This window comes from Anopheles coustani, chromosome 2 (assembly GCF_943734705.1).
Source record: "Anopheles coustani chromosome 2, idAnoCousDA_361_x.2, whole genome shotgun sequence".
Lineage (NCBI taxonomy): Eukaryota > Metazoa > Arthropoda > Insecta > Diptera > Culicidae > Anopheles > Anopheles coustani.
In genome coordinates this window covers 1,465,781-1,488,364 of record NC_071289.1, presented here as the reverse complement: position 1 = coordinate 1,488,364, position 22,584 = coordinate 1,465,781, and the positions used below count along the sequence as shown (strand labels likewise).

At 48.2% G+C, this 22,584-nt stretch overlaps 1 protein-coding gene across 1 annotated transcript; it reads right to left on the bottom strand.

The window, feature by feature from the left end:
* Positions 1–540: 540 nt before the first annotated feature.
* Positions 541–11,240, bottom strand: LOC131267403 (neural cell adhesion molecule 2-like). The gene is made up of 7 exons (XM_058270273.1): positions 11,174–11,240; positions 4,113–4,451; positions 3,892–4,023; positions 1,576–1,728; positions 1,315–1,502; positions 1,093–1,212; positions 541–984 (listed from the first exon to the last, which is right to left on the bottom strand). Exons 1-7 carry the CDS (start codon positions 11,238–11,240, stop codon positions 541–543), a joined length of 1,443 nt encoding a protein of 480 aa, XP_058126256.1.
* Positions 11,241–22,584: the final 11,344 nt, after the last annotated feature.

The window sequence follows — 22,584 nt, the reverse complement described above, 5'->3', positions numbered from 1 at the left end:
CAAGTAAAACATAGTAGAAAACTTTTCAATTTACCTAGACTATTATGGAATCGGCTTCATTAAAGTGTGATGAAATGGTTGTAGTTCCACAGATTTGCTGGAAGCAGCAACCATTTAACAGCTCCTTAAGAATGTGTGATAGCAATTAGAAGCGTTGTTGATGTGTTAGAATGGATTGTATGTCCGTATGAAAGCATGCACGAGCTCGTGTGGTGATTGTGAAATGCTCCTTTCTTCGTTAATCTTGTTGTCACTTAACTTCTGTAAGTTTTTCCACCAGCGTTGTCAGTCACAAGATGAGTGTAATTTCCGGAAAGTGACACCACAAACTTTTCCCATCCGTATAAGTCTCCGTTGATGCCGTGGCGATCGATCATTTCTTTGGACACGCTATTTTTCGGCGCCCGTTCTCGACGACTCTTGCTTTTTTTCTGTTTGGTGGTTGATGTCCCCTTACCTTACCGCCTTTAAAACACGTGTCGTTGTGTGTTGCTGGCTTTTCTTCGTCGTTCGGAGACGGGATCGGGCTTAAAATTTAGCCTAACCCAGCAGCATGGCCGCCAGCCGGTGGCGCGTGATGGATAAAGCCGTCGGGAACGCCGTCAGCAGCCAGAGGAACTTGAAGCACACGTCGGTGGGCAGATGGGACCCGCTGGCGCCGCTGGTGCCGTGCGGTTGCAGCGGATGAGTGGAGAACTCCTTCACCTCGGTCCAATCGCTGAGGCCGGCGGCGTTGCGGGCGGCCACGCGGATGAGGTACTTGGTGTCGGGGATCAGCTGCACCAGCAGATAGGTGGCACCGTCGGCCACGTCGAAGTCACGTCGGCTCGCCTGGTCCCACGAGCGGGACTTCATGTACTCGTCCGTGGGCATCAGCTCGAAGCGGTAGCCGATGACGGTGGTCGGATCGGGCGGGATGTCGTGGGACTTGGTGGCTCCCACGTCGATGTCGAGCGTGTCCGAGTTGACGCCGCGCAGCTGGAACTGTGAAACGCGGGCGGGAGGGTTTTCCCGCGGGAGAAAGAAATGCGAAAAACGTCCGTTTTATGGGTTACGATTGCGAATGCATCGACGTGACGTCGTCGAACTCACCAGACTCGGTGGATCCGGCTTGGAGCCCTCCTTCAAGTGGATCTCCTGCGACACCGACCCGAGCTCGTTCTTTGCCTCACACTTGTACTTCCCGAACAAGCTGCTCGTTTTTATCAAGATCTAGCGACCCGAGGGCCAAAATGTGAAAGCAATGTGGGAAAATTAGGAAATGGGTGGGGGGGAAAACTCTCCGGCGAGGGACATTAAAATGGCATGCATTACCTGCAGCATCGACACATGCCGGCCGGTGTGGATGATGTGGCTTTTGGGCGTGAGCTTTTTGTTGTTGGCCGACCAGCTGAAGTTGGCCGGAGGTTCGGCCGTCGCCTCGCACGTCAGATTCACCATTCCGCCGACGTACGCGTATGCGTCGGAAACGGTCGACTTCCAGGGTGGAAGGTAAGGTTTATCTAAGGGATGAGAGTCCCGAACGGTGCTCAATCGTTTTGCCGAAACCCAAAGGTTGGCCAACTATGTACGTACGTTTGATGTTGAGTCGGATCGTCTTCTCCTCGAAGCTGCTTCCGGTGGCCGCCACTTGGAACGCCTTGCACGTATACTCGCCGCTGTCGCTCTGCACGACCTTCCTGATGGACATGCCGTCGGCCAGCTTGGTGTAGCGTCCGTTGTTGGTGACTGGTGTGTGCGTGTGTGTGTGTGTTAACAACAGCGTGCAAACGAGGCCAAAAATTTAAATAACGACCCACCGGAGGCGACGAATTTTCGGATCGGATTGGAAACGGAGTACAATCAAATAGTTGTTAGCATTTAAATTACATGCAAATGAGTCATCGCAATCGATAACGAGAAAATGGACACCGCAGTGTTCAAACCGCACCCGTTCTTCCCCTCCTTTCCCTTTCCTCGCTTCGATGGAGGCGCCTGGTGGACGGTGATCGGAAACATCGGAAAATAACTCCAATCGACAGCATTGTGTCGATGCGCTTCCGGTTTATAATCTCATTCACACCTTACGGAAACAAGCGAAATTCGACTGATGACTTTTTGCGGATTCCTCTTTTTATAGCGAAATAAATAAGAACGATTGTTTTAACAGCGAGCGAGCAAAGTTTCTTCGACCAGAACAAAGCTTGCCCAAAAATGTGCCCTTGGATAAAACAGGTTCGTGCTTTTACCCCCCCCTTCCCCTCCCTGAACGCTGGTATAAGAAAAGAATGAACAGCATTACCGGATGTAGCCGTATCGTAACCATGACTTTTTGTTTTTTAACTTTATGTGTAAAAACCCCGTCTAATGCTTTCGGCATTATTTTTTTTCTCATACCCCCAGCAAGGCGCACCCTTAAACCATTCAAGCGTGCAAGTTTTTCTCCACCCCACCACACTCCCGGTTTCTCCTGCGGTTCTAATGCTGGATTTTCTCGACGGAGGTTTGCTTTCGGAAATCGTTTGTTTCTGTGCTTTATTTACCATAGCAAGAAAGTGGAGTGCGCGGGGGTGGGGAGTGGGAAGTTTTGTCAGTTTCGCTTCCTTTCGAGAGTCGAGTCGAGACTCTCTCACCATGTAACAATTAATTTGAGCCACAAGCTTCTGAGGCCACCGACAGCAAAACTGAACCGGCCCAGTGTGCGCGGCCATACTTGATGCAATTTATGTGGCTTATCGTTTTCCCCCCTATCGGGCGGAAGGAGGTTCCGGTGGGAGGGTGGGAATAGTTTTCCGGTAAGTTGGAGGCCACCAGAAGTTGGTTTGCACTGTGAAAAGAAGCTGTGGTTTTATGCCTCGAATATGGGGTTTTAACTGGCGAAGGCGGTGAAATTTCAAAGACTTGCCTCGGAAAGCATGAAACATGGAAGTTGTACGAGCACTGATATAATATCCGATTCATTATGAGGAAAGAGTAAAAGTTCGGGAAGGGAAAAGAAACAAGTAAGTTTTTGCACTAAATTTGAATGTTCTGTTGTTGTTACATCGTTGAAAGAATGTTAAAAAGGTTAAACCAATCAACGCCATCATCGGTCGGTGCTTATGTTGGGAACAGTTTTAGCTTAGCATAAGAAGTTCCAACAATTTCACCATCGCTTCACTCCGCTTGAGAGCAATCAATTTCAATTGCCCAACTACAATGTGTGTTGTTGAAAGCGTCAAAACCCTTTTCCAGCAACCCTTCTCGGGTCGAAATCTCCGTTCACTGTCGAACGAATGGCGTTGATGATGCTTTTACGCAGATGCCCACAAAACAACAACCAAACCCTCACCTGTTCGTTTAAAAAGGCGATGACATACAAAACGGCAAGAAAAGCGTACATTTCCCGAGAGTGAAAAGCTTTTAAAACGCGGTTGGCAAACCCCTCTGCAGAGCAGAGCTTTACGGCAAGGCGTTGTCATACTGTTGCCATCAGCGAAACAATGCATGTTTCTCGGGTGTAATCGTAACGTAACGTTCTTTTCGCTTCGAGCTTGCTCCAACTTGTTTCTTTTCTCCGCTCGCCTGATGTAACCATCAAAACGCCATCTAAATGGATCTGTCTGTCATATCCTCGTTTTCGCTCGCAACGAAGAACGACCATCGATCGAAGTGCAGCGAGGGGGAAAAGGGAAGAGGGAAGGGTGCAAATGGTGGCCACCATGAGCCCGGGCGCCAATGAAGAGACATAAATTTCACCACACGCTGCACGTCACGTTGCACCTCTGCAGGTGCTCCGTCGGGGGGAGGGAGAAGCGAGGCAAGGACAAGACAGACGGAAACGGATGGTGTTCCGAAGAGTGTTCCGAAAGGTGTGTCGTGCCCGGGGCCATCTTCAGTTTTACGCTGGGGGGAAAAAAAGGGGGAACTTACAGAACAGAGGCTGCCCGTTGAAGTTCCAGGATACGGACGGTTCCGGATGTCCTTTCACCTCGCAGCGGATGGTGGCGTCCTTATCTTCCACGGCCGTTTGCACCGTTTTGGTGTCCCGGAAGGAGATCGGTTCTGGGGAAGAGAGAGAGAGAGAGAGAGAGAGAGAGAGAGAGGGGGGGAGTGAAATGGAAACAACGCAAGGACTATTTTTCTCACCGTACCATAAACGATCATTTTAAAGGATTTCCTCAGCGGCACCGCGACCCCGGGCACCCCCTCCGCGTCCACCTCGCACGTCCAGCTGCCCTCGTCCGAGCGGGCGATCACCTCGAACACCAGCGACAGCGTGCTGCCCTTCTCCTCGATGTGCACCCGGCCCTTCGTCTCGCTAATGAGCACATTTTTCGGATTCCGCCACTTGAGCTTCACTTCCGGGTCCGTGAAGCTGCAGCTGACCATGCGCGACTTGTTCACGAAGTGGGCCATCTCCTCCTCCGGCATCAGCGTCAGCGTGCCCACCGTCGGCACCGTTTTCGGCTGGTTCCCGTTAATGGAAGTTGCTGGGGAAAAAATATGGTGATAAATGAAAGGAGATACATTAGACACACACACACGCTCGGAAAAGAGCACCTCTTGGGAGATGAAACATTTTCCTTCAAACCCATTGGACGTCGTTGACGGAAGCATCGTGAATCATCTCCCCGTGCGCTCGCCTTTTATTGTGCTCGATTAATTGTGTCAATTACGCGCTGTGGCCACGTCAACCCACCGAGCACTCCGGGACGGGATTAAAACCCACCCACCCATCTTGGGTCTTGGTGTGGGTTTGCGAATTCTGCGAACGTTTTGCTTTTTTTCCCTCGATGCGGTGGTCTAATTTTTCCTAATTTAAACCGAATGACCTTTGCTCAACCGATGGCTGTCTGTTTAAATGGAGCGCATAGTTAATAACAAACACACACCCGGACCACAAGCTATTCATGTGTGTGCGTTGGAGGTGTTTTTGGATAAATTTCCATTATTTTGGCAAACGCTTTGGCCTAACACGTAACCGATCGATGCGCAAATACCACATGATAATAATCAACAATCAAGCGTCTGATTGTGGCAAAGTGATGCCGGGTGAAAACGGGTGGGAAAATCCCCGATCGGGGTGGAAAAACACTGCTGCCATGACACGAGCAATCCCTCGGTATTTCGGGCCATTGCGGTGAGCATATTTCCATAGTGAGAAAAAAGAACCGAAACAGCGGCGTGAAAATCAGCACGAGAGAGAGAGAGAGGGTTGAGGAAGAAACATTCATTAAACTGTGTACTTAACAACGTTTGGGGTAGATGGGTTGGAAAGTAAATTTGATTGAAAATCGAATCGAATTTTGGGCTTTGATTTGATCATGGAGATAGTTTACGCTCTGGTGTGAGTTTGAAATGGAAAATGCAATTTACGAAACCGTTACGTTCTATTTGAACTGTGATAAAATACATTTATTCCAGGAAGTAGTATTTAATCAACTATTGAAATACCAAGAAACAAGTCAAACAACTTCATCCCTCGAATGTGTTTGAATGCGATTAGGAAGAAAAGTTGATTAAATTAATTATTTCACAATACATAATAAATTTTCCAAATAACCATCCTTCCTCTCGTTTGATCAAAATGTATTTATGGACAGGATAGCATATTGCAATTAATTCCACAGTGAGCTTCTGTGAAAGCAACGCGTTAGTGAAAGAAACCATTATGTGGTATAATGTAGTAGAGTAACGACGAACGCTGTTGGTCTTTCCGTTCCCTCTGACAAGCTCCTATCGCCCGAAGGAACCACATCGGAAAGCGAACATGATAGCGTAACAGAAGATCTATAAATTACACCTCAACCACAACAGCTCGCCCTCGTCTTGGAGCTCGTGCTAAGACCGTGCGCTTTTCCCAATGAATGCCATTTCGATTCCTTTAAGAAGCAAGGATTTATTTGTGGTTCCGCTATGATGATTGTGGCACGCAGGGAAAACTGACCTCCTTGGAGGGGTGAGGAAAGTGGTGATGATTGGGGCGTTGCTAAGAAACATTGCAACAACATGCATCGGGGCAATGCAACTAACAACGCAAACTGCTAACGTTGGTGTCCAGTTTTCGGTGCGTCGGTGGCGCCATCTGGATGTGAAATTAATCCCTTTCATCCCGGATTGGGAAAATCCTTTCCTTCGTTCCCTCTGGCGTTGTGGTGTGGCAAATGGGGCATTCATTTTCCAATCAGCCCTTCGGTTTCACCTTCGAATCGGAGGATCGTCCCGTAAAACGGCACTAACTGGTTTTTTTTACCTTCACCGCGAGCTGGTTTGAGATTGAACCGATGCCACCGATAAGGTTGCGCTGACGAGGCGGAAAAATGAAGCTGTTAGAGTGATGGGATCACTCCCATCTTTGAAGCCCATTGAAACCCACCCACATAAGTATCGCCACCATCTATCATCCATTCGCTGTCGGAGTTTTGATAGATGTGTGTAAGGTCACAAGAAGGCAAAAGAAAGTGAAAGTCACCGAAAGTCTCCCACTTGAGCAGGATTTGTAGTTAATGCGCGCGACATGGACCACAGCTGTACGAGTGTGAATATAACGTCTTATTCGCGTAAATTCTGGTGAAGTAGTTCCTAAGCTCGCGGTCAAAGCAAATTCTCGTGGTAATGGTGTGAGATTAGTCGTGCCCGGCACGGAAGGCGATGTCACTCGAGGTCTCGGAATGATGAAGATTGACTTGTTATCACCCACTCTGCCTGCTCTGGGTGCGATTGGGCGGTGGTTTGCTTGTGTCGATTGCAAAAGGGAAGGACTTGGAGAGATGGGATGAAAATTGAATTCTCGGATTTACCAACCCGAAGGTAGTTTGCATGCACGACTGCGTGTGTATGTGTGTGTGTTGGAGTGAGGGTTGCGGCGGCTGCGACTTGACACACAACTGACAGCTTGCTTTGATTAGCGAGGGATGTAATCAAAGTTGGCTTTTGGAGGATTGAAAGGGTAGAAGCAGCGCGTGGCGTTGCCTTCGAGTGTTGAGCTTCTTTTGATGTTGTGTCAAGTGAGTCATGTGGCGCAGTGAGTGCACAGCTTCCCCGCCGACACCTGAGCAAGGGAATGTGCCACCCAACTCGAGATTATGCTCCCCCGGGGCAATTATCACCACAATCGTGTTTGCTCATGCATTGTTCAGGTCTTGCGGAGCACAACAAGGGAAGTCCTTTAGGCCCTTTACCGTTGGACACGACCACTTCACGGTAGCGCATCAGAATAATAATAACTCCATCCAATAAACTAGACCCCATCGAGAAAGTAACTTGAGCTAAATGACCGGAAGTCCGAGCGTTGACGACATTCCAGAGCACACTAAAAGCCCGCGGCCTACTCGATACCATGACATTGGAAACTGTGTAGCATATCGTGCGTGGGAAATAACACTGTGCATGTTTTCGTTATAGATTAACATATTTTCTTGTATGGTTATTGCATTCCAGAAGCTTCGGAAGCATACTAATGATGTTTAATGGCTCACGTGTGTAACTTTTCAAAGCATAACGAACCAATATTTTGAACTACTGCTTTTCAAGCGGTTCAAAAGTTTCTGTTAGCTTTTCAGAGTAATGCAACATCTCAAAATGGAACACTACAACGTGAGGAAGTTTTCGAAAAGATTCATTTTCTTGCTTGGCGAAAAGTCTTCCTTTCATAACCGAAAATCTTTTCGTACGCGACCAGTGAAATGCTAAGCCCGAAAGAAGCCTCGCTCTCATGACTTTCCACGACCACATATTACTAAACTTTTAGCGAAACTCTTCTTTCAGTTCAGTCTTTTCTTTTAATTTTGATTTCCCTTCTGCTTGGAGCACTATGCGTGTTTAATATTTTCGACTCGTTCACGAACTCGTGCTTTTTAGTTTTGTCTTCCAGTCGTTAGTTTTGCGAAGGAACTTATTTCCTCGCAAAACTCCGCACAGACAAGCTTGCCTGTTTATCGAACAGACGATCAGAAACAGCACACAAATAGTTATAAGACCATTGCTGACCACTGTTGAGGAAAGCGCTCGCCGTCGGGAGGAAATTGCGAGATTTGCAAAAGCTTCTCCGCATTGCACTGTTCATGTTCTGACCACATGAAACCCCCTTCTCAAGGCGGGTATGTTGCGGTGTGGGGTTGGAATTGGGAAAAAAGTTCGACTTGTGCGGAAAATGGCCGCCCCATTTTTTCCCTTCGTACTGTGCGATGGTTTTGTCAGTTTTACGAATAAAACCGAAAACTCCCCACACTATTTATCGCAGTTGGGATGACCAATGGAGCTTTTTCTCGCTCGTTCGCTTTTGTCTTGAATATGAGTTTGATGTTTTTTTTTCTCATCACATTTTTCTGCTAGGGAAATTTTTCCTTTTCTCTCTGTTTTCCTTGGCTGGTCAGTTTTCTGCCTACGGAATACTCTCGATACTTTATTTTTATCGTTCGCCTGAAAGTGGGACGAACACAGCGAGAGAATCGTTTGGCAGCTAAAACTCTTCCCATATATTTTTTGTTTGTGTCTAACACATAGAGTTTTTGATAAATTTCGATTTTCTCCACCTCCCAAGGGACGGTTTGAAATATTCAACTGTCCTCTTCACCCCGTTCGAAGCGTAGGACGAATGAGAAAAGTTGTATATTTACAAAACAAAACCGATTCTTTTGATCTTTTGAGTGGATGTGGTGTGTGTGCGTGTGATTTTGTCTGTGTGCCTCGATTTCAGTTTCCATGGGGTTTCAAGGGGGACATTCTTTTGTGTTTTTTTTATTCGGTTCCACCTTTTTCAACCCCTTTTTGCCACCAAACAAACCGAATAAATGTGTCCAAATTTGGGAATAGTGCTGCCATGTTTACAGTGTGGGATTTTCAAAAGGCGATCCAGAGCGGATAGTTTTATCGTCACAAGTTGTTCCTCCCTTCCTTCCCCCCTTCTACTTTCCCTTTGTGCAACTGCTCCGGTTAGCCGCTCTGGTACCACAATCCGGAAGTTTCGGCCAAAGTCCTGAGCGGGACTGGCGATGAATAAATAATCGCTTAGTTCTAGCCTCTCATCCAGGACGTCCGAAGAGAGGGGTGCGGGTAGGGGTCAACCCTATGGTCAGTATCAAACGGTTTTCCCTGGCCCCGGCTTGTTGAGGTAGGTTCGGACGGTTATCCCGAGCGCTCGTGGCCGGCCGTTTCGGCACAGTTTTCCGGGTAACGGTTTGAGTTTCTAGCTGAAAGGGTAATTGGGATTGATAGCAGTAAGATAAATGTTTCTCTAATGGGTACGGTATAGTCTTGTTGTTACGGGGGATGGGCCGGGGAAAGGGAATGGACGGAAAGGACGAACTGCTTTGCTTGCTTAAGCCGATGTTCTGCTTCTTCCACTGTTTCAAGGGTGCGTCAGTGTTGCAGCGCAAGCCGGCGTGTGCACATTAATTTCCGGATTTAAGCAAAGAGAGAAGATAAAAAAAAAGGCAAAACGATATAAAAGCACACCGAGCGTCTCCTTGCATGTATTTTTTTTTTGTTCTTAATTCCTGGTGGAAACCACCGAACACCACCATCATCACCATCAACCGCATCCGGCACGAGTAGGAAGGAAATTTATGTCGAAGCGCGCGCCTCAAGCTTGTAGAACACGAGAGCTTTGGTTAAAAATTCATTCCACAATCATGAATTTTACAAACGCTGTCAGGCATGAATGAACAATGAGGAGACTAGTTTTAATGGCCGTAAATCAGGAGATAACAACCGGGCCCCCCCCCCCCCCCCCCTCGAAAAAAGATAAAGCGATCGGCATGCAAATGGCCGAAAGGACGAAACAATCCATCACGACCTTGCATTTCGCTTAGTATTGAAGTACGAGACCGTTCCTCCGACCGGGAAAAAACAAAGGTAAATACTGAATTTCGGTAGCTGGTTGCCAATTTGGGTGAAAAATGAAGGATGGCTCGTTTCGGTTTCGAGCTCACGTATGCGATCACGGAAACAGGTCATTATCAATCATATCTGATGGATTTTGCGGAGGCACAAAAGGACAGTTTTCACGCAAGGTGGATGGAATGGAGGTAGGGACGGGCAATATGACATATTGGAGACCGTCCAGAGCAGCATCGGTTGAATAAAACTTGACTTATTCGAGATTGTTAATCAATTCCCGCAACCTGAGTGTTGATTGTGATTTTTCTTTTTTGGGGAGGCTTTTGATAGATGAAAATGGGTTCCAAATGCTTTCCAGGAAGAATGCTTTATGGTTTAAGGTTTTTCCAAGTTCGTTCTTCAATGCACTTATTTTATTTTGCTTTAACATTCCGTGGATTTAACACGTGAAGTTCTGCTCACATCCAAGAATGGCGATAATTTGCTCGTTTGTCGACACGGAGTTGTCGTAAATTATCGTTCGTTAAGTGCAAAAGTATGTTGCCTTCCCGCACAAGCGAATTATTTTCGTACCGGGTGCGTAAAAACGCCAAAAGGGAGCTGTCTTTGTCAGTGTGTCGGGTCGCTCCCGTCGTTGCACCCAGGAGTTGCGCATCTGCATAAACGAATGTGGGACGCAATCGTCAATCGCGGGTTTGTGGGTCCCTGTCCGGGGTGTCATTTTCACGACAGCAGCATCGGGAACAAAGAGACAATCGAATGCGGGACCCATTCCCATTCGGTGGTGGCCATGACCGAAACCCATCCGCATCTGCCACTTTTCACTCCCGGGCCCGTTTCCGTTTGGCCTTGGGACGTTGCGTGACATGTGGGAGACAGCTGGGTGGGTTCGGGAAAATTATAGAAGAGACAAAAAACGGAGTGGAAAAAAAACCCAAACCCGGCGGAAAACTCCATCCATCTTCCTTCCTTCCCCCCCCGCCAGACGGTCGTGTTGTGTGAGAGATTAGCATAAAGGAACGCACCCCAACCGCCTTCATGCCATGTCGTTGTGTGTTGTAGGCTGTTTTTTTGTTTTTGCGTGTCCACATTCTGTCTGTCCTTGAGACTCGGGCAAATTGGGATTTAAAAAACAAACAACCGTCTATCTGACGGTCGAACGTTGCCCTCTCCCGTACGTCGCACCATCCCGCTGGAACCTCGAACCACACGCCAAATGGATAATGTATTTCCGGGGCCGGGAATACAAATCCAATTAGCGGGGCAGAATCGGCCGGGAGGGCCACGGGCTTTCTTGCAGCGCAATTGCAGCGTCGTTATGTTACGCACCGAAGCGTGGAGCACACTGGAGGACGCCGTGGCCATAACTTACCGGCAATAAGGAGCAGGAAATTGAATCCAAAGTGCATCCGCGCCATGGTAATCCTGTGAGTAATCATTGCTGAGAGAGAAGGGCTGAGGGGGTCGTTGGGGCGACCGGGCGTTCGTTCGAAGGTGTAGAATAATTCTTCCCACTAACAGATCCGCAACCTTTGGTTTGCGAAAACTCACCAGCACTCGTTACATAAACTGACACCAAGTCACTTCGAATTGCACGAAATCGTTACCAGAGCACACTGTAAAATTATTCAACATACATTACATTCATTTCCCAACACCCAGGCATGTAACACCGAACGCGTCAAACACACATTCGCCATCAACGGGCTCATTAATTGGATTATATTCGATTATCGAATCGTCTCTCCCGCGGCGTTCGAATGCTTAAGTACAGAACCGTAACTCGTAACGGAAGGAACGCTGGGAGGGTGGAGGTTGGCACAATTTGGCACAATCGGCCGTGGCACGAGGACCACTGACCGGAACACACACGCACACACGCACGCCAACACACTCGCCCACTCAAGATGATGCACTCCGCCTTTTTGTGAACTCTTAATTAGTGAACGACCCGCAATGGCACTAACTTGTGGGCTAACTAACTAAACTCAACTAGCCGGGCGGACGTCGCCGAACACTTGTCGAAATAAATTGAATTATGCGGGACTGGGTGCGGCGGGGTGGACAACGTGTCGGGGCGCACTTTTGCTCACCATCAATCTTCAATTTCTGTCGCTATTTTAGCCTCACTTAGGAAACACGATACGATGATCACGCACGCTGCTCGAGTTTAAATTATGCGATCAATCAATGCACACAAACACACAGCTGCCCACATACATACACACACACACGCACAAATGCACAGCCGGCTGTGGAGCAGAAGGAGATGCACTTTGGAATCGTCGGGGCTCGGGAGGGAAGATCGACTGACTGCGTGCGGAAAATTGTATGTCGTCCGTAGGAACGGAACACCCTCGCGGTTTCCGCTTTTGCCAATTGAACCGAACGAGACTCCGAGCGAGACTGGCAAGCCGCTTCGAGTGCTCCGGATCGTCTCCGGACAGCATTTCTGGTGCATCAACGAGATGGGTTCCTCCTCGTCTCGTTCGGGTGAACAAAAACAACGCTCGGGCGAAACGCGCGCGTTCACGCCACGTGTTCATCGTGAGGCCGCACGTGAGAGAAAGTGAATCTCGCATCGCCATTCATTTTCCCCTGGTGAGTTTTATGGTCACGGCGGGACCGAGCATAAACATAGATTATTTCCGTTTTTTGAACGTTATACAACGTGCAGTAGAATGTTCGAGCGCGTGACCAGAGTGGATTATTTTCCGGACGAAGAGGAAAAACAAAACTCGCTTCCAATTTCCAAACGACCGACCGATGAATAATAATACCTCCAAAGATCCTGACGAATCATTTCACTCCATTTGAGTGTATTTTCCTTTCATCTTCCGCTGACAAACAAAGTTTCCTCTTCGTGATGCAACCAGCCAAGATGGGCTTTTCCATGTGGTTTGCAAATCAGCGAAAAGACGAGAGTTGCGGTTTTCCCAGCCCCCTTGGTGATGGTGTCGATCGGAGCCGGGCATGTGTTTAAGATGGGATTTCGATCATTTTAATTATGTTCCGGAACGGAACGGGAAAACTCGCAACCCGGGCGCCAACTAATGCACTGTTTAACGAACGGAGGACTTTTCCCGGACGCCACCGAGGCTGGGAGAGATGCTTTTGATGGCAGCAATTAAAATCTTCCCTTATGACCACCACCGAAAAGGATGGAAAAAGGTGCGGGGCAGAGGGTTTCCGATCGATTCGATTTCCTGTTTCCCCGCCTCAGGCCGCCCAGCAACTGATTGGAAAGTTTTCCACCGAACTTCGACCGGCTGCGTTGCTGGCGACATCGAGATGCTTCCATCTCTTCCCACACGCGTTAACTTGTGCGCCACAGTTCGTGCGCTCGGCCGAGAAAAGCTGGCGCCATCGAGGCGGACACGGTGTCCTCTACAAGGGGTGGGGGAAGGGGCCGGGCTCAAGAGGGTGGTGTTGAGCAAGTTGCGAGTCACTTACTGACAGGTGTTTTTCTTTGCTTCTTCCGAACTCGTGTTTTGAGAATGTTCTACAACTGCGTAGACGCGCCGAGATTGTTTGTTGGTCGAATTCTTCGTCCTTGCGTGTGTGCGTGACCATGGATGTCACAAGTGCGTCATCGAGTGTGCCCTCGACACGACCCGTCCAGATAGTTTTCCCTATCCCGGTTTTCCCGATAACGATAACGAGCACACGAACGTTAATCGTGCGCAAAGTTGTAATATTTTTTCCAACATGTCTGCTTTTCCTTTGGCCGATTTTTTGTGTACTTCAAAGAAACGAGAAAAACTATCACAAACACGATTGGTTTTTCTTTCCATTGTTTGCGGGGAATGTTAACACTCTTAGACACCGAAACACTGGACGCCAAATGAAACTGCGGTGTTTTAATGAATCTGTTCACCTTCTTGCGTTCGGTAAAGACGAGTGTGTGTATGTGCAAACAGTGCTCAAATTAGGACGAATGGGCAGATAATACGCTCGACGAGGCGTCTCTTCAGCTCGCCGGGCGTGTATCGACAAGTTGGCCCGAAGAAATGGGTAAAAAGTGTTCGTTTCGTGTTCGTGGTTGGCAAACGAAACTTTCCCTTCGCACACGCTTTCGGCCGAACGATGACAAATGTCGACCGGCGGCAAGAGGGTAAGCAGCGGGAGGAGGGGAGCAATTAGTGTGTGCCTCGGCAAGATCCGGTAGCCAAGCATGGGAAAAACTTCCTCTCGCAAGAAGCAGCTCCAGCGCTAGGACGCTTTGTTCGCCCGGCACGAGACAAGTGGCGCATGCATTTCCTCCCGCGGCGATACTGGCGGTGGTTTCAGGTTTTGTCGTGGCTCGAAGCCATCCGGGACAGTGCCTAACGGATGCCGTTGCTGTCGCCGTTGCTGCAAAGGGGGGAAAATCCTTTCACATGACAGGACAACTGTTTCCCGGGGATGAAGATGTTTTAACCGGAGCGAGTTCACTTATCATCGTCTCCACAGATACACCATCAGCAATCCGGCAGAGGTGGGGGGGGGGGGGGGCTGTGTGGGGGTTGGTGGTTTGTCAGGCGTCAGGCATGTGTTGCTTCTTGAAGCGGCAGGACATGCAAAAGTAGGCAAACTCGTGAAACTGGAGCGCGAGTGCGACTAACTGAAAGATTACGAACGCGCATTGAAAAACGAGTGATTCATAGTCATAGGCCGGTTGGGGGGTGAGTGGGTTGGTGGGTTGGTGGGTGGTATGGTAGTAGTTTTCATTCAGATAACAGTAAATTATTAAGCATCGCTTACGGTCGCTGGCTCGGGCGAGGGTATTGTGTTTTTCGTGGCGAGAGGATGAGAATGTTACTTACATCGACTGCGGATGAGGCCTGGAACAAAAGATAACGAAAGTCACGTAACGAGGCATGGTGTGCATGTGTGGGTGTGTGGTGCATTTCTTTTGCAGAAGTGTTTCGCTGGTCCGTTTCATTGTTGAACCAGTTGGGCACACGAAACGATCGTGTTTTCCCGAGCTCCATGCATGCAATAATAATAAACGAACGAACGACATTTTGTGTTTCATTCATTGAAAAAGTCTGTTTGGAAAAGTTGGTTTGAATTTCCAAAACTCGAAAAAATATGACACCATTGCTTAGGTTTGCTAAAGCGATTTGGGGGCTTTTGCAGCGTGGCAAATAAAGGCCCATCTTTCTCGGAAAAGCTTTCATGCTTTCAAGTGGTTTTTGTGTTTTCACGCGTGTGTATAGGGTGGGTTGGTGGGCGTTTCTGCATTTTCCACCGTTCGCTGGACCGACCATGGGGTTGCTCCTGCGTCACTGCACCGGGAACTCGCGCGCGCAGGAAACCATTTTCCCGAAAATTGGATAATAAATTGAGCGACACAAATCAAATTTAGATACATCGAAAAATTCGAACAGGAAAATTCGGCGGGCGAATTCCAAGCGCCGGTCGTCGGAGGGTGGGAAGACCCTCGCACGAAAACGGATGAAAATTCTCGATGTGTGTTTGTCGCAACCCGTATTTCCACGGGTGGAGGAAAAGTCAGGGTTGTGAGGCTCATCGTTCACTTTTCTATCCCGCTTTCCCGAGAAGTCTGGCTCGGGTCGATGAAATGGATGGGATTGCGATCAATATTTAAAAAATCAATTTAACACAAATCTTGCCCCATTTCCATCTTTGGCCGGGGCGGGTTCTTTCCTCTTCCGATGCTGCATGCTAAACCCCGGCTGTGAAGGCGGAACCCAAAGGAAAATCCTTCCCAGTGAACGGGTTTGTTGATACGGCGGAAACAGATGGTGCCTAGCGCAGATTCAACAACTAGCGGGGCCTTCGGAAAACCCCTATAACAGGTGGTTGAAAATCATCCACACGGGCATTTTAGCGTGAGGTGTGAGAGAAAGCAATATTTGATTTAAAAGCCACCGACTTTCTTTGAATGAATTCCATTTTTCCACTGCCTCCCTCGTAAACTTTCGTTTTATCGATCGATGCTCGTGGAACGAAGTTATTGCTACCCATTGTCTGGAAAACGAAAAGAGTAAACGTACGTAAGGAAAAGCTTAATTTTTCTCCTCTCTGACACCGGACTCTTGTCGCATCTGTTAATGTTTTCCGATCTGTCTGCTCGCTTGCCTCGCTTTGCTCCATTATTTCCCTTGGGTCCATTAGAAGGACGAAAAAAAAGGACAAAACTTCCGCTCGCTGCACTTCCTTCCCCGAAGAAAAATGCACCTGGGAGTACTTGTGGGGGTAAGTAGTGTAGCTGTTATTTATTATCGTTTTACAGACGAATTGAATCTTTATGTGCCCGGTTTGGGAGGGTGGCTTGGTATTTGGAGCCGAAAATTCCGGCCCTCCCGGAAAAGGCCAACACTCCCTGCACCGAAGGAAAAGGAGACATTTCGGCTGTTGGTTGGAGTATTTTCTCCGCCTCGCAGTGAAACACACCGAAACAACCGCAAGGAAAAAGAGAAACATTCTGTCTCCGGAGGGAAAGTTTGTGCGCCAAAGTTTTAATCTGATCGGAAGTTCCCGTACCACACAGCTTGTTCATTTCGGGGCCTCTGATCCTTGTTCCGGGTCAGGGCACGACTGCCCCACTGACAGTTTTGTGGCTTTGTGTGTGTGTGTGAGTATTGTGCTTTTTTGTGTGTGTCATCGCATCGCCAGGAAGGGAATTACGGATCAATCGATAAATTAGAGCGGTGACATTGTTTCGCGCTGCAATTTTGTTTGTCCGCATTTGTTCGTGAATTTGGTCCCTAATGAACTCATTGACATGTAAATGATTCATGTAATCAAGAGAAAGGCTACTCTTTGTGCATTCAATGCACAATCATATTTCTTTGTCTTCGATGACGGTGTAAACAACTCACGGAAACCCTGTTCAAATTTTCATTTTCCGAGAAAACCCTTGTTTAAAATTCGCTCCTATTCGGTGATCAACATTTGAAACATGCACTTTGTGCCTGGGCCACTCGACTCGGCTCGCGAAAATGGAACATGTAACGTGGCAAAGTATCGATTAGGCACTTCCCGAAACCGTGTGCCACTTTTTTTTTCCTTCGCCGTCCTGGGGAAAAGCTGTTCAAACACCGTCGACCGATATTTTGGAAGCGATGTTGGCAAAAAAAAACGTGGCGCTCGACGTCGACCATCCTGAATTGCATCCTTCGCGGACGGGGGTCCAGCTTCCGGTCGGTTGACTTTTCTTTTTCACACTGGCCACTCCCGGCCGATGCCAACTTTATCGTTTACACATCCTTCCACCCGAAAAAGGGGGGGCCCAAGCAGCTGTCGGCGCGAGGATTGGTTTCTTTTTTCGTCCGTTTTGGTTATTTGTGGGACGCTTTTTTTTTTTGCTGCCGTTCATTATTGTTGTGTGTTTCTTTTGCGAGTGGGAAAAAAGCGTCGGTACCTACCGGGAAGGTGATGCCGTTTTTCCTGCCTCGAGTGTCCTGAAAAACCATTTCCATTGCCTTCGACCTGCCGGGGCGAAGCTGTGTACGCAGTTGGCCGGCTGACGATGTGATGATGTGACAAATGGATTCATCAACGCTGTCGGACGTAACCCGGTCGGGCCTGAGGCGACGGTAAAAACCTGCAGTGCAAAAAAAAAAGAGAGACAGATAGAAGGTGCTTCCGGCCACTAGAGGTGAGGCCGTTGCTTCTGCTTCTGCTTGTCGACGCGAACGTACGTCGTTCGGATTGGGGATTTGCTATCATCAATTCATGAGAATTGTTGCAATATGGGAGTGATATTGATGAAGGCCGATGTTGCCGATGCGAGTGGTGGCGATGACTTTCTTCCACGCGAATTTCCCCCTCACTTTCCCCGGAAGCGAACGCTGACGACGTGCTCATTGAAATGCATTGAATGTGGCAATGCTCCATTGGGCACCCAAACGGTTCTCCCGTTCCGTGACTATCGAGTCCAGTCGAGAACCGAGTCTAGCGTGTGGGTTCTTTTTTCCCGTCACAGAATTTCCCTCTCGTAGAACCCCTGGAGGCCTCGCGTTTGCTCCGATCCGATAACGATCGCGTCGAAAGCCATCATCACGAAATCGCACTTCGGGGATAATGTCGTCCTGTGGCGAGTGAATTAAAACACATTCGTGGCACGCGTGGCGGAAAAGGGGGCATATTTAAATTCCATCCACTTCGGTTTTATCGCACCCGGGGCATCTCGGGGTGTTTCATTTCCGATCACCGACTCGATAGCGCTCCGGACAAGTGCTGGGAAAATATTCCCCCAACTGCCGGGTGCTTGCTTTTTCCCCCGGTTTTCTTCACGAGGGAGTTGATCGAACTGGGAAACCACAATAACCATAATGTGGCGGACTTATCAAACGGTGACAAATGGTGCGAATAGTTCGGTCATAAATTAACAGCCGGTGCAGAAGCAACACACGAGGAAAGTCTTACGCACCACAAGTTTGGAAAATAGTTGGAAACGACAACTCACAGGCGAGAAGCGTGGGCTTCATCCGACACAAATTTTCCGGTTGACGGGATCAACAGGTTGTGGGCCTGCGGAGAGTAATGTATTAATTTTCTAATTTATATTCATCATAGTTGAAAGTTGGAACTTTTTACCACCCGAAACACAACTGGGGGGAAAACCGGGGTTTTTCGTATGTGAAACAAGGGATGGTTCTTTGAGGCGTTAATGAGAAGTATTTTCGACTTCATCAGCTCCGACCGAGATAATCCGTTTCAAAGTCCCTTTAGTTAAGGACTGGGAGGAAAACGGTGACGTTCTTTAGGAGGGTTTTCCAAAACAAATACACACACACACCCGCACACCCGTGTCGCGTGGTGAAGCGGGGATGACTCGGGACAAAATGACAGATTGGGGAATAATATTCACCGATTCCACCAACGCCGGATGTCATCCATATTCATGAGAGGCGCGCTGCCGGAAGCGACGTAGGCTCATTTCGGGAATCCGAACGTCGGCATGTGTGCCGCTCATCCGGCCGAATCACAGTTGGCCAAGAAAAGTGAGTAATGACTGCAAATGGTACCGAAGTTTTGCGACGTCAGTAGGCGGGTGAAAGATTTTTCCGGTGAAAACTTTCCGCCAACGCAAACGCTCAACTTTGGACATTATTTAGGACGGGCTCGTTGCCCGCGGAAAAGCGGGAAACGGCGAAGGGCGAACGTGCGGAAACCGGCATGGATTCGTAATCTCTTCCGTTGATGAGTTTTTAAGAAGTTGGCGCGAGGATTGGCCGCGCGCGCTATCGATGTCACTCATAATTCAACTCAAAACTAAGACAATTTTCTTTCCTCGCACAACTGGCAAAGGAACGTGGCCGTTTTTCCGGTAAGCCTGCCCCCACCTCGATCGGATCGATGCCGCTCTCGGGTGTAATGAAAATGAAACCGAAAACGGGAAAAACCCCGTCCAACCGGAGACCGCCGAAAATGCGATAAAGAGAACGCTAAATCTTTCCCGACGCGAGCTGGCAACGTTTCAAAGTGCTTCGTTCTATTTTCATTGCGTTGCCTCGTCGCTGTGGGTTCGGGGTTTTCCCAGCGCGCTAGTCTGGGGCTTTTCCGAAGGCTGGCCTCGAGTGCGGCAGTGCACTGCAGTTTCACTGGGGATTGAAAATTGTTTCCATTTTTCAAGAGCTTTATCGAGTGGATCGATTGTCAGTCGGCAGGAACGCACGCCGGACGTTTGTGTGGATTGTTTGTGTTTGCAGTCGAACGCGCTCGGGCGAATTTTTCTTTCGCTTCCTTCATCTTGTAACGATGCTCCATCATTGCACTGTCGGAGGATTTTGTAATTGTACAACCATTTATTCCCTTTCGCAGAGGATTTGTTCCGACAAACTGTCGGTCTTAAATGCACGCGGAAAAGAGTAAAAATAAAAAGCACAACTCAAATACCAACACCAATATCGGTTGCGTTCAAGAAGTTACTCCGCGAGCAACGCAGAGCGTCAACAGCGTGCTTCGACAATGTTTTCCCAGCATTTAACGCTAACTGGGGCGGGAAAGACAATGCCACTGGCAGTCGATACCAAGTTTACTTTCCATCGAATGAAATCGAATTTCCAAATCCGAACGAACCGTTTTTGACGAAGGGGGAGAAAATTGATTGTAATCAAATTAATTGAGTGGGTTGGCTTTTCGATCAGCAGGTTTTTAGGAATGGAGGGGGGAGCGACGAAGCAGCTGCTCGAGGGCTTATGAAAAGCGATACTTTACATTTACCGAAACCCGTAATTGTTTGTTTCACGTTGATGATAGACACTCGGGGATCGGGATTGGGTTTCCGGTTTTCGATCGAGCTCGGTGCCATGATTCCTTGTCCTCTGTTCGCTACAATCCTTCCGATTCTCGTTCGTCGGTCTACAATTTACGATAAATTCAGTAATTTCCTTTAAAGAGACTGTGGCCTGATTGTACGTATCTCGATGAGTAATGATTTGATTAATGGTACGAGTGGAAAGTAGAGTGGAATGTTGCATTTAGCCTTGCGAGCCTTGTAACGACTCCACATCCGAAGACAGGGCTCTTACTTTATCGCCCTTGCCCGTCATCCAGGGATTGGGGCAACTTTAATCGGATAGCCACATAAAACACAATCCTACCGGAATGTTCTACACACCATGGTCAAGCTCGTTTCGTTTGCTGGCATAGTTCCAAGCTATAGCTCCAAGGGGAAAAAAGGTCGATGGAGTCAAGTTTTCCGGTTTTCCCCCCACTGGGAACACCTTTGCGTTGTCCGCAAAACCAGGTCTCGGAATTCGGCATGTTTCGCATGGTCTGCGGTTGTTTGTGGCACTTTTTGGCTACAGCGAGTCCCTTCGCTTCCAGGGTGGGGATAGTGTTCGACCCCTCACGGGAACATAATTCATGTTTTAATTCCAGTGTACAACAAGCAGCCGATGCCAAAAGCTGGCCGGATTTGTTTCCGGTCGGCTTTCCCAGAACTCGGCCAAAAGAGGGCACACATTGGAGCATTGACTCCATTCGGTTCGGTTGCCCGACCAAAAGGGGAGTTCAGACGAAGTGTCGTCTGCCTTTTCGCCCGTATCCTGCTGTTCCGACGAATGTGGATGCAATGCAATTCACTTCGTCCTGCTGGGCGACTGCCCATGTATCCCTACAAAGACCACTGTGAAGTCCAAACAACTCCAAGAAGGCAAATGAACTCATCGAATACTGTAAGGATTCCTTTTCATCGACACGAAATGGTTTCGTTTGCAGCCTTGTGTTCGAATGGCTGCATCGGAGGGTTTTGCAAATTAATATCGTCTCTGCTTCGTGTTGCTAGGACTTCATAGTATTCAATCCCAGGATTGGATGGATAAAGTCTGACAAACCAGGTCGTTAAAAGGACGTACAACATGGAGGGTTGAATAATTGCTTGGAAGCGATCTTAATGCAATTTTCTCAGTTATAGAACGCCGTTCGAATACTAGGAATATATAATTTAATTTTCCATAAAACATAACAAGCCTTATTTTACATTAAGCCAATTCGAAGTAACTTGGTCGATTGCTTTGAAGGGTCTCAGAAGATCAGTATTTTCCAGTGATGAGTATTGTTTTAGATTGTGAATGATTTGGAAAATGGCATCTCTGTAGCTCTTGGAGAGTAGGAGACAGTTTTTCTCGTCCTCGAGTTGAACCAAGTGTGGTGTTCGGATCGAAACAGACAGTGCCGTGTTGTGTGCGACTAACACACGCACCTACCGGTGCCAAATGCTATAACTCTGGCATGTGTCAAGAGTCATGCAGTGCAAGAAAGGCGGTAAAAGTGATTGCTGCAACACGTGATTCGACAGATGATGATCTCAAAGCGGTTCACGGACGGGGACGGGAGGAATTAAAAAGTGACGTGCATATGCTCCGAAACATGCACATGGGTTTGTGGGGTGTGTGTGTGTGTGTGTGTGTTCTTGCTACCGGATAGCCATCGTTCGCCTTCGGAGCAACAAAGGAAGTGAAGCATGGCGAAGACCGTCACCCTTCAAAACGACAAGTCGGCACATGCACATGATGCTGATGCAGTGGTGTTGGTGGTCTGTGGGCGGTTGTGGTGGAACAGTGTCCTCCGTCGGATGGTGGTCGACCCTTTTTCATCTCGCTGCACACTCTCTAACCGAAACCAGTGCGGCTTGGGATGATGAGATGGGATGAAAATTTGTCATATCAGCTCGGGCCAGCTCTTGGGACTCTGGGTCGTTGTGAGCCCCCTTTCCCGCCCAGGCAACGCTCAATCCCCCCTCCTTTCCCTCTGGAGAGTCGCTTCGTATCCGGTGGAACGATGATGAAGGTACATTTTACTACATTGTACATTTTTCATACGCATTTGCGTTGGCCGGAAGGAACGGGAGCGAGAAGTGTTAACGAAAAAGCGCACTGGTGTCGTTTGCCAAACGACTTTCAAGCATATTTTTCGCCTCGTGTTCAGTTGGGTTCGCCCAGGCCGACATTAAGCTCATCATAATCATAGAACCGTACCGTGTATGAAGTTGTAACTTCGGAAAGTTTTTTGATTCGAATAGACCATCAGAACGTTAAAGGTCACGTTCTGCAGTATCTGGTGATTTGGGATCTTTTAACAAAAAAAAAGTGCGCCACCATGCGCCTCCATCGAGTTCATTGTAGCATACTTTTATGATATTCGAGCGAAGAATTGCTTGTAACAAAAGCGCATCAAGATCGAACAACGAATGATAAAAAAAACCTCCTGAAAATGGAATTTGTTTATGACGAGTAAGTCCTCCGGGAAATGTTCACAATAAGCTTCCGATGCTGGTTGGTCACACGCGGAATTGGTTTCCTCGTATTCCAGCATCAAAGATGC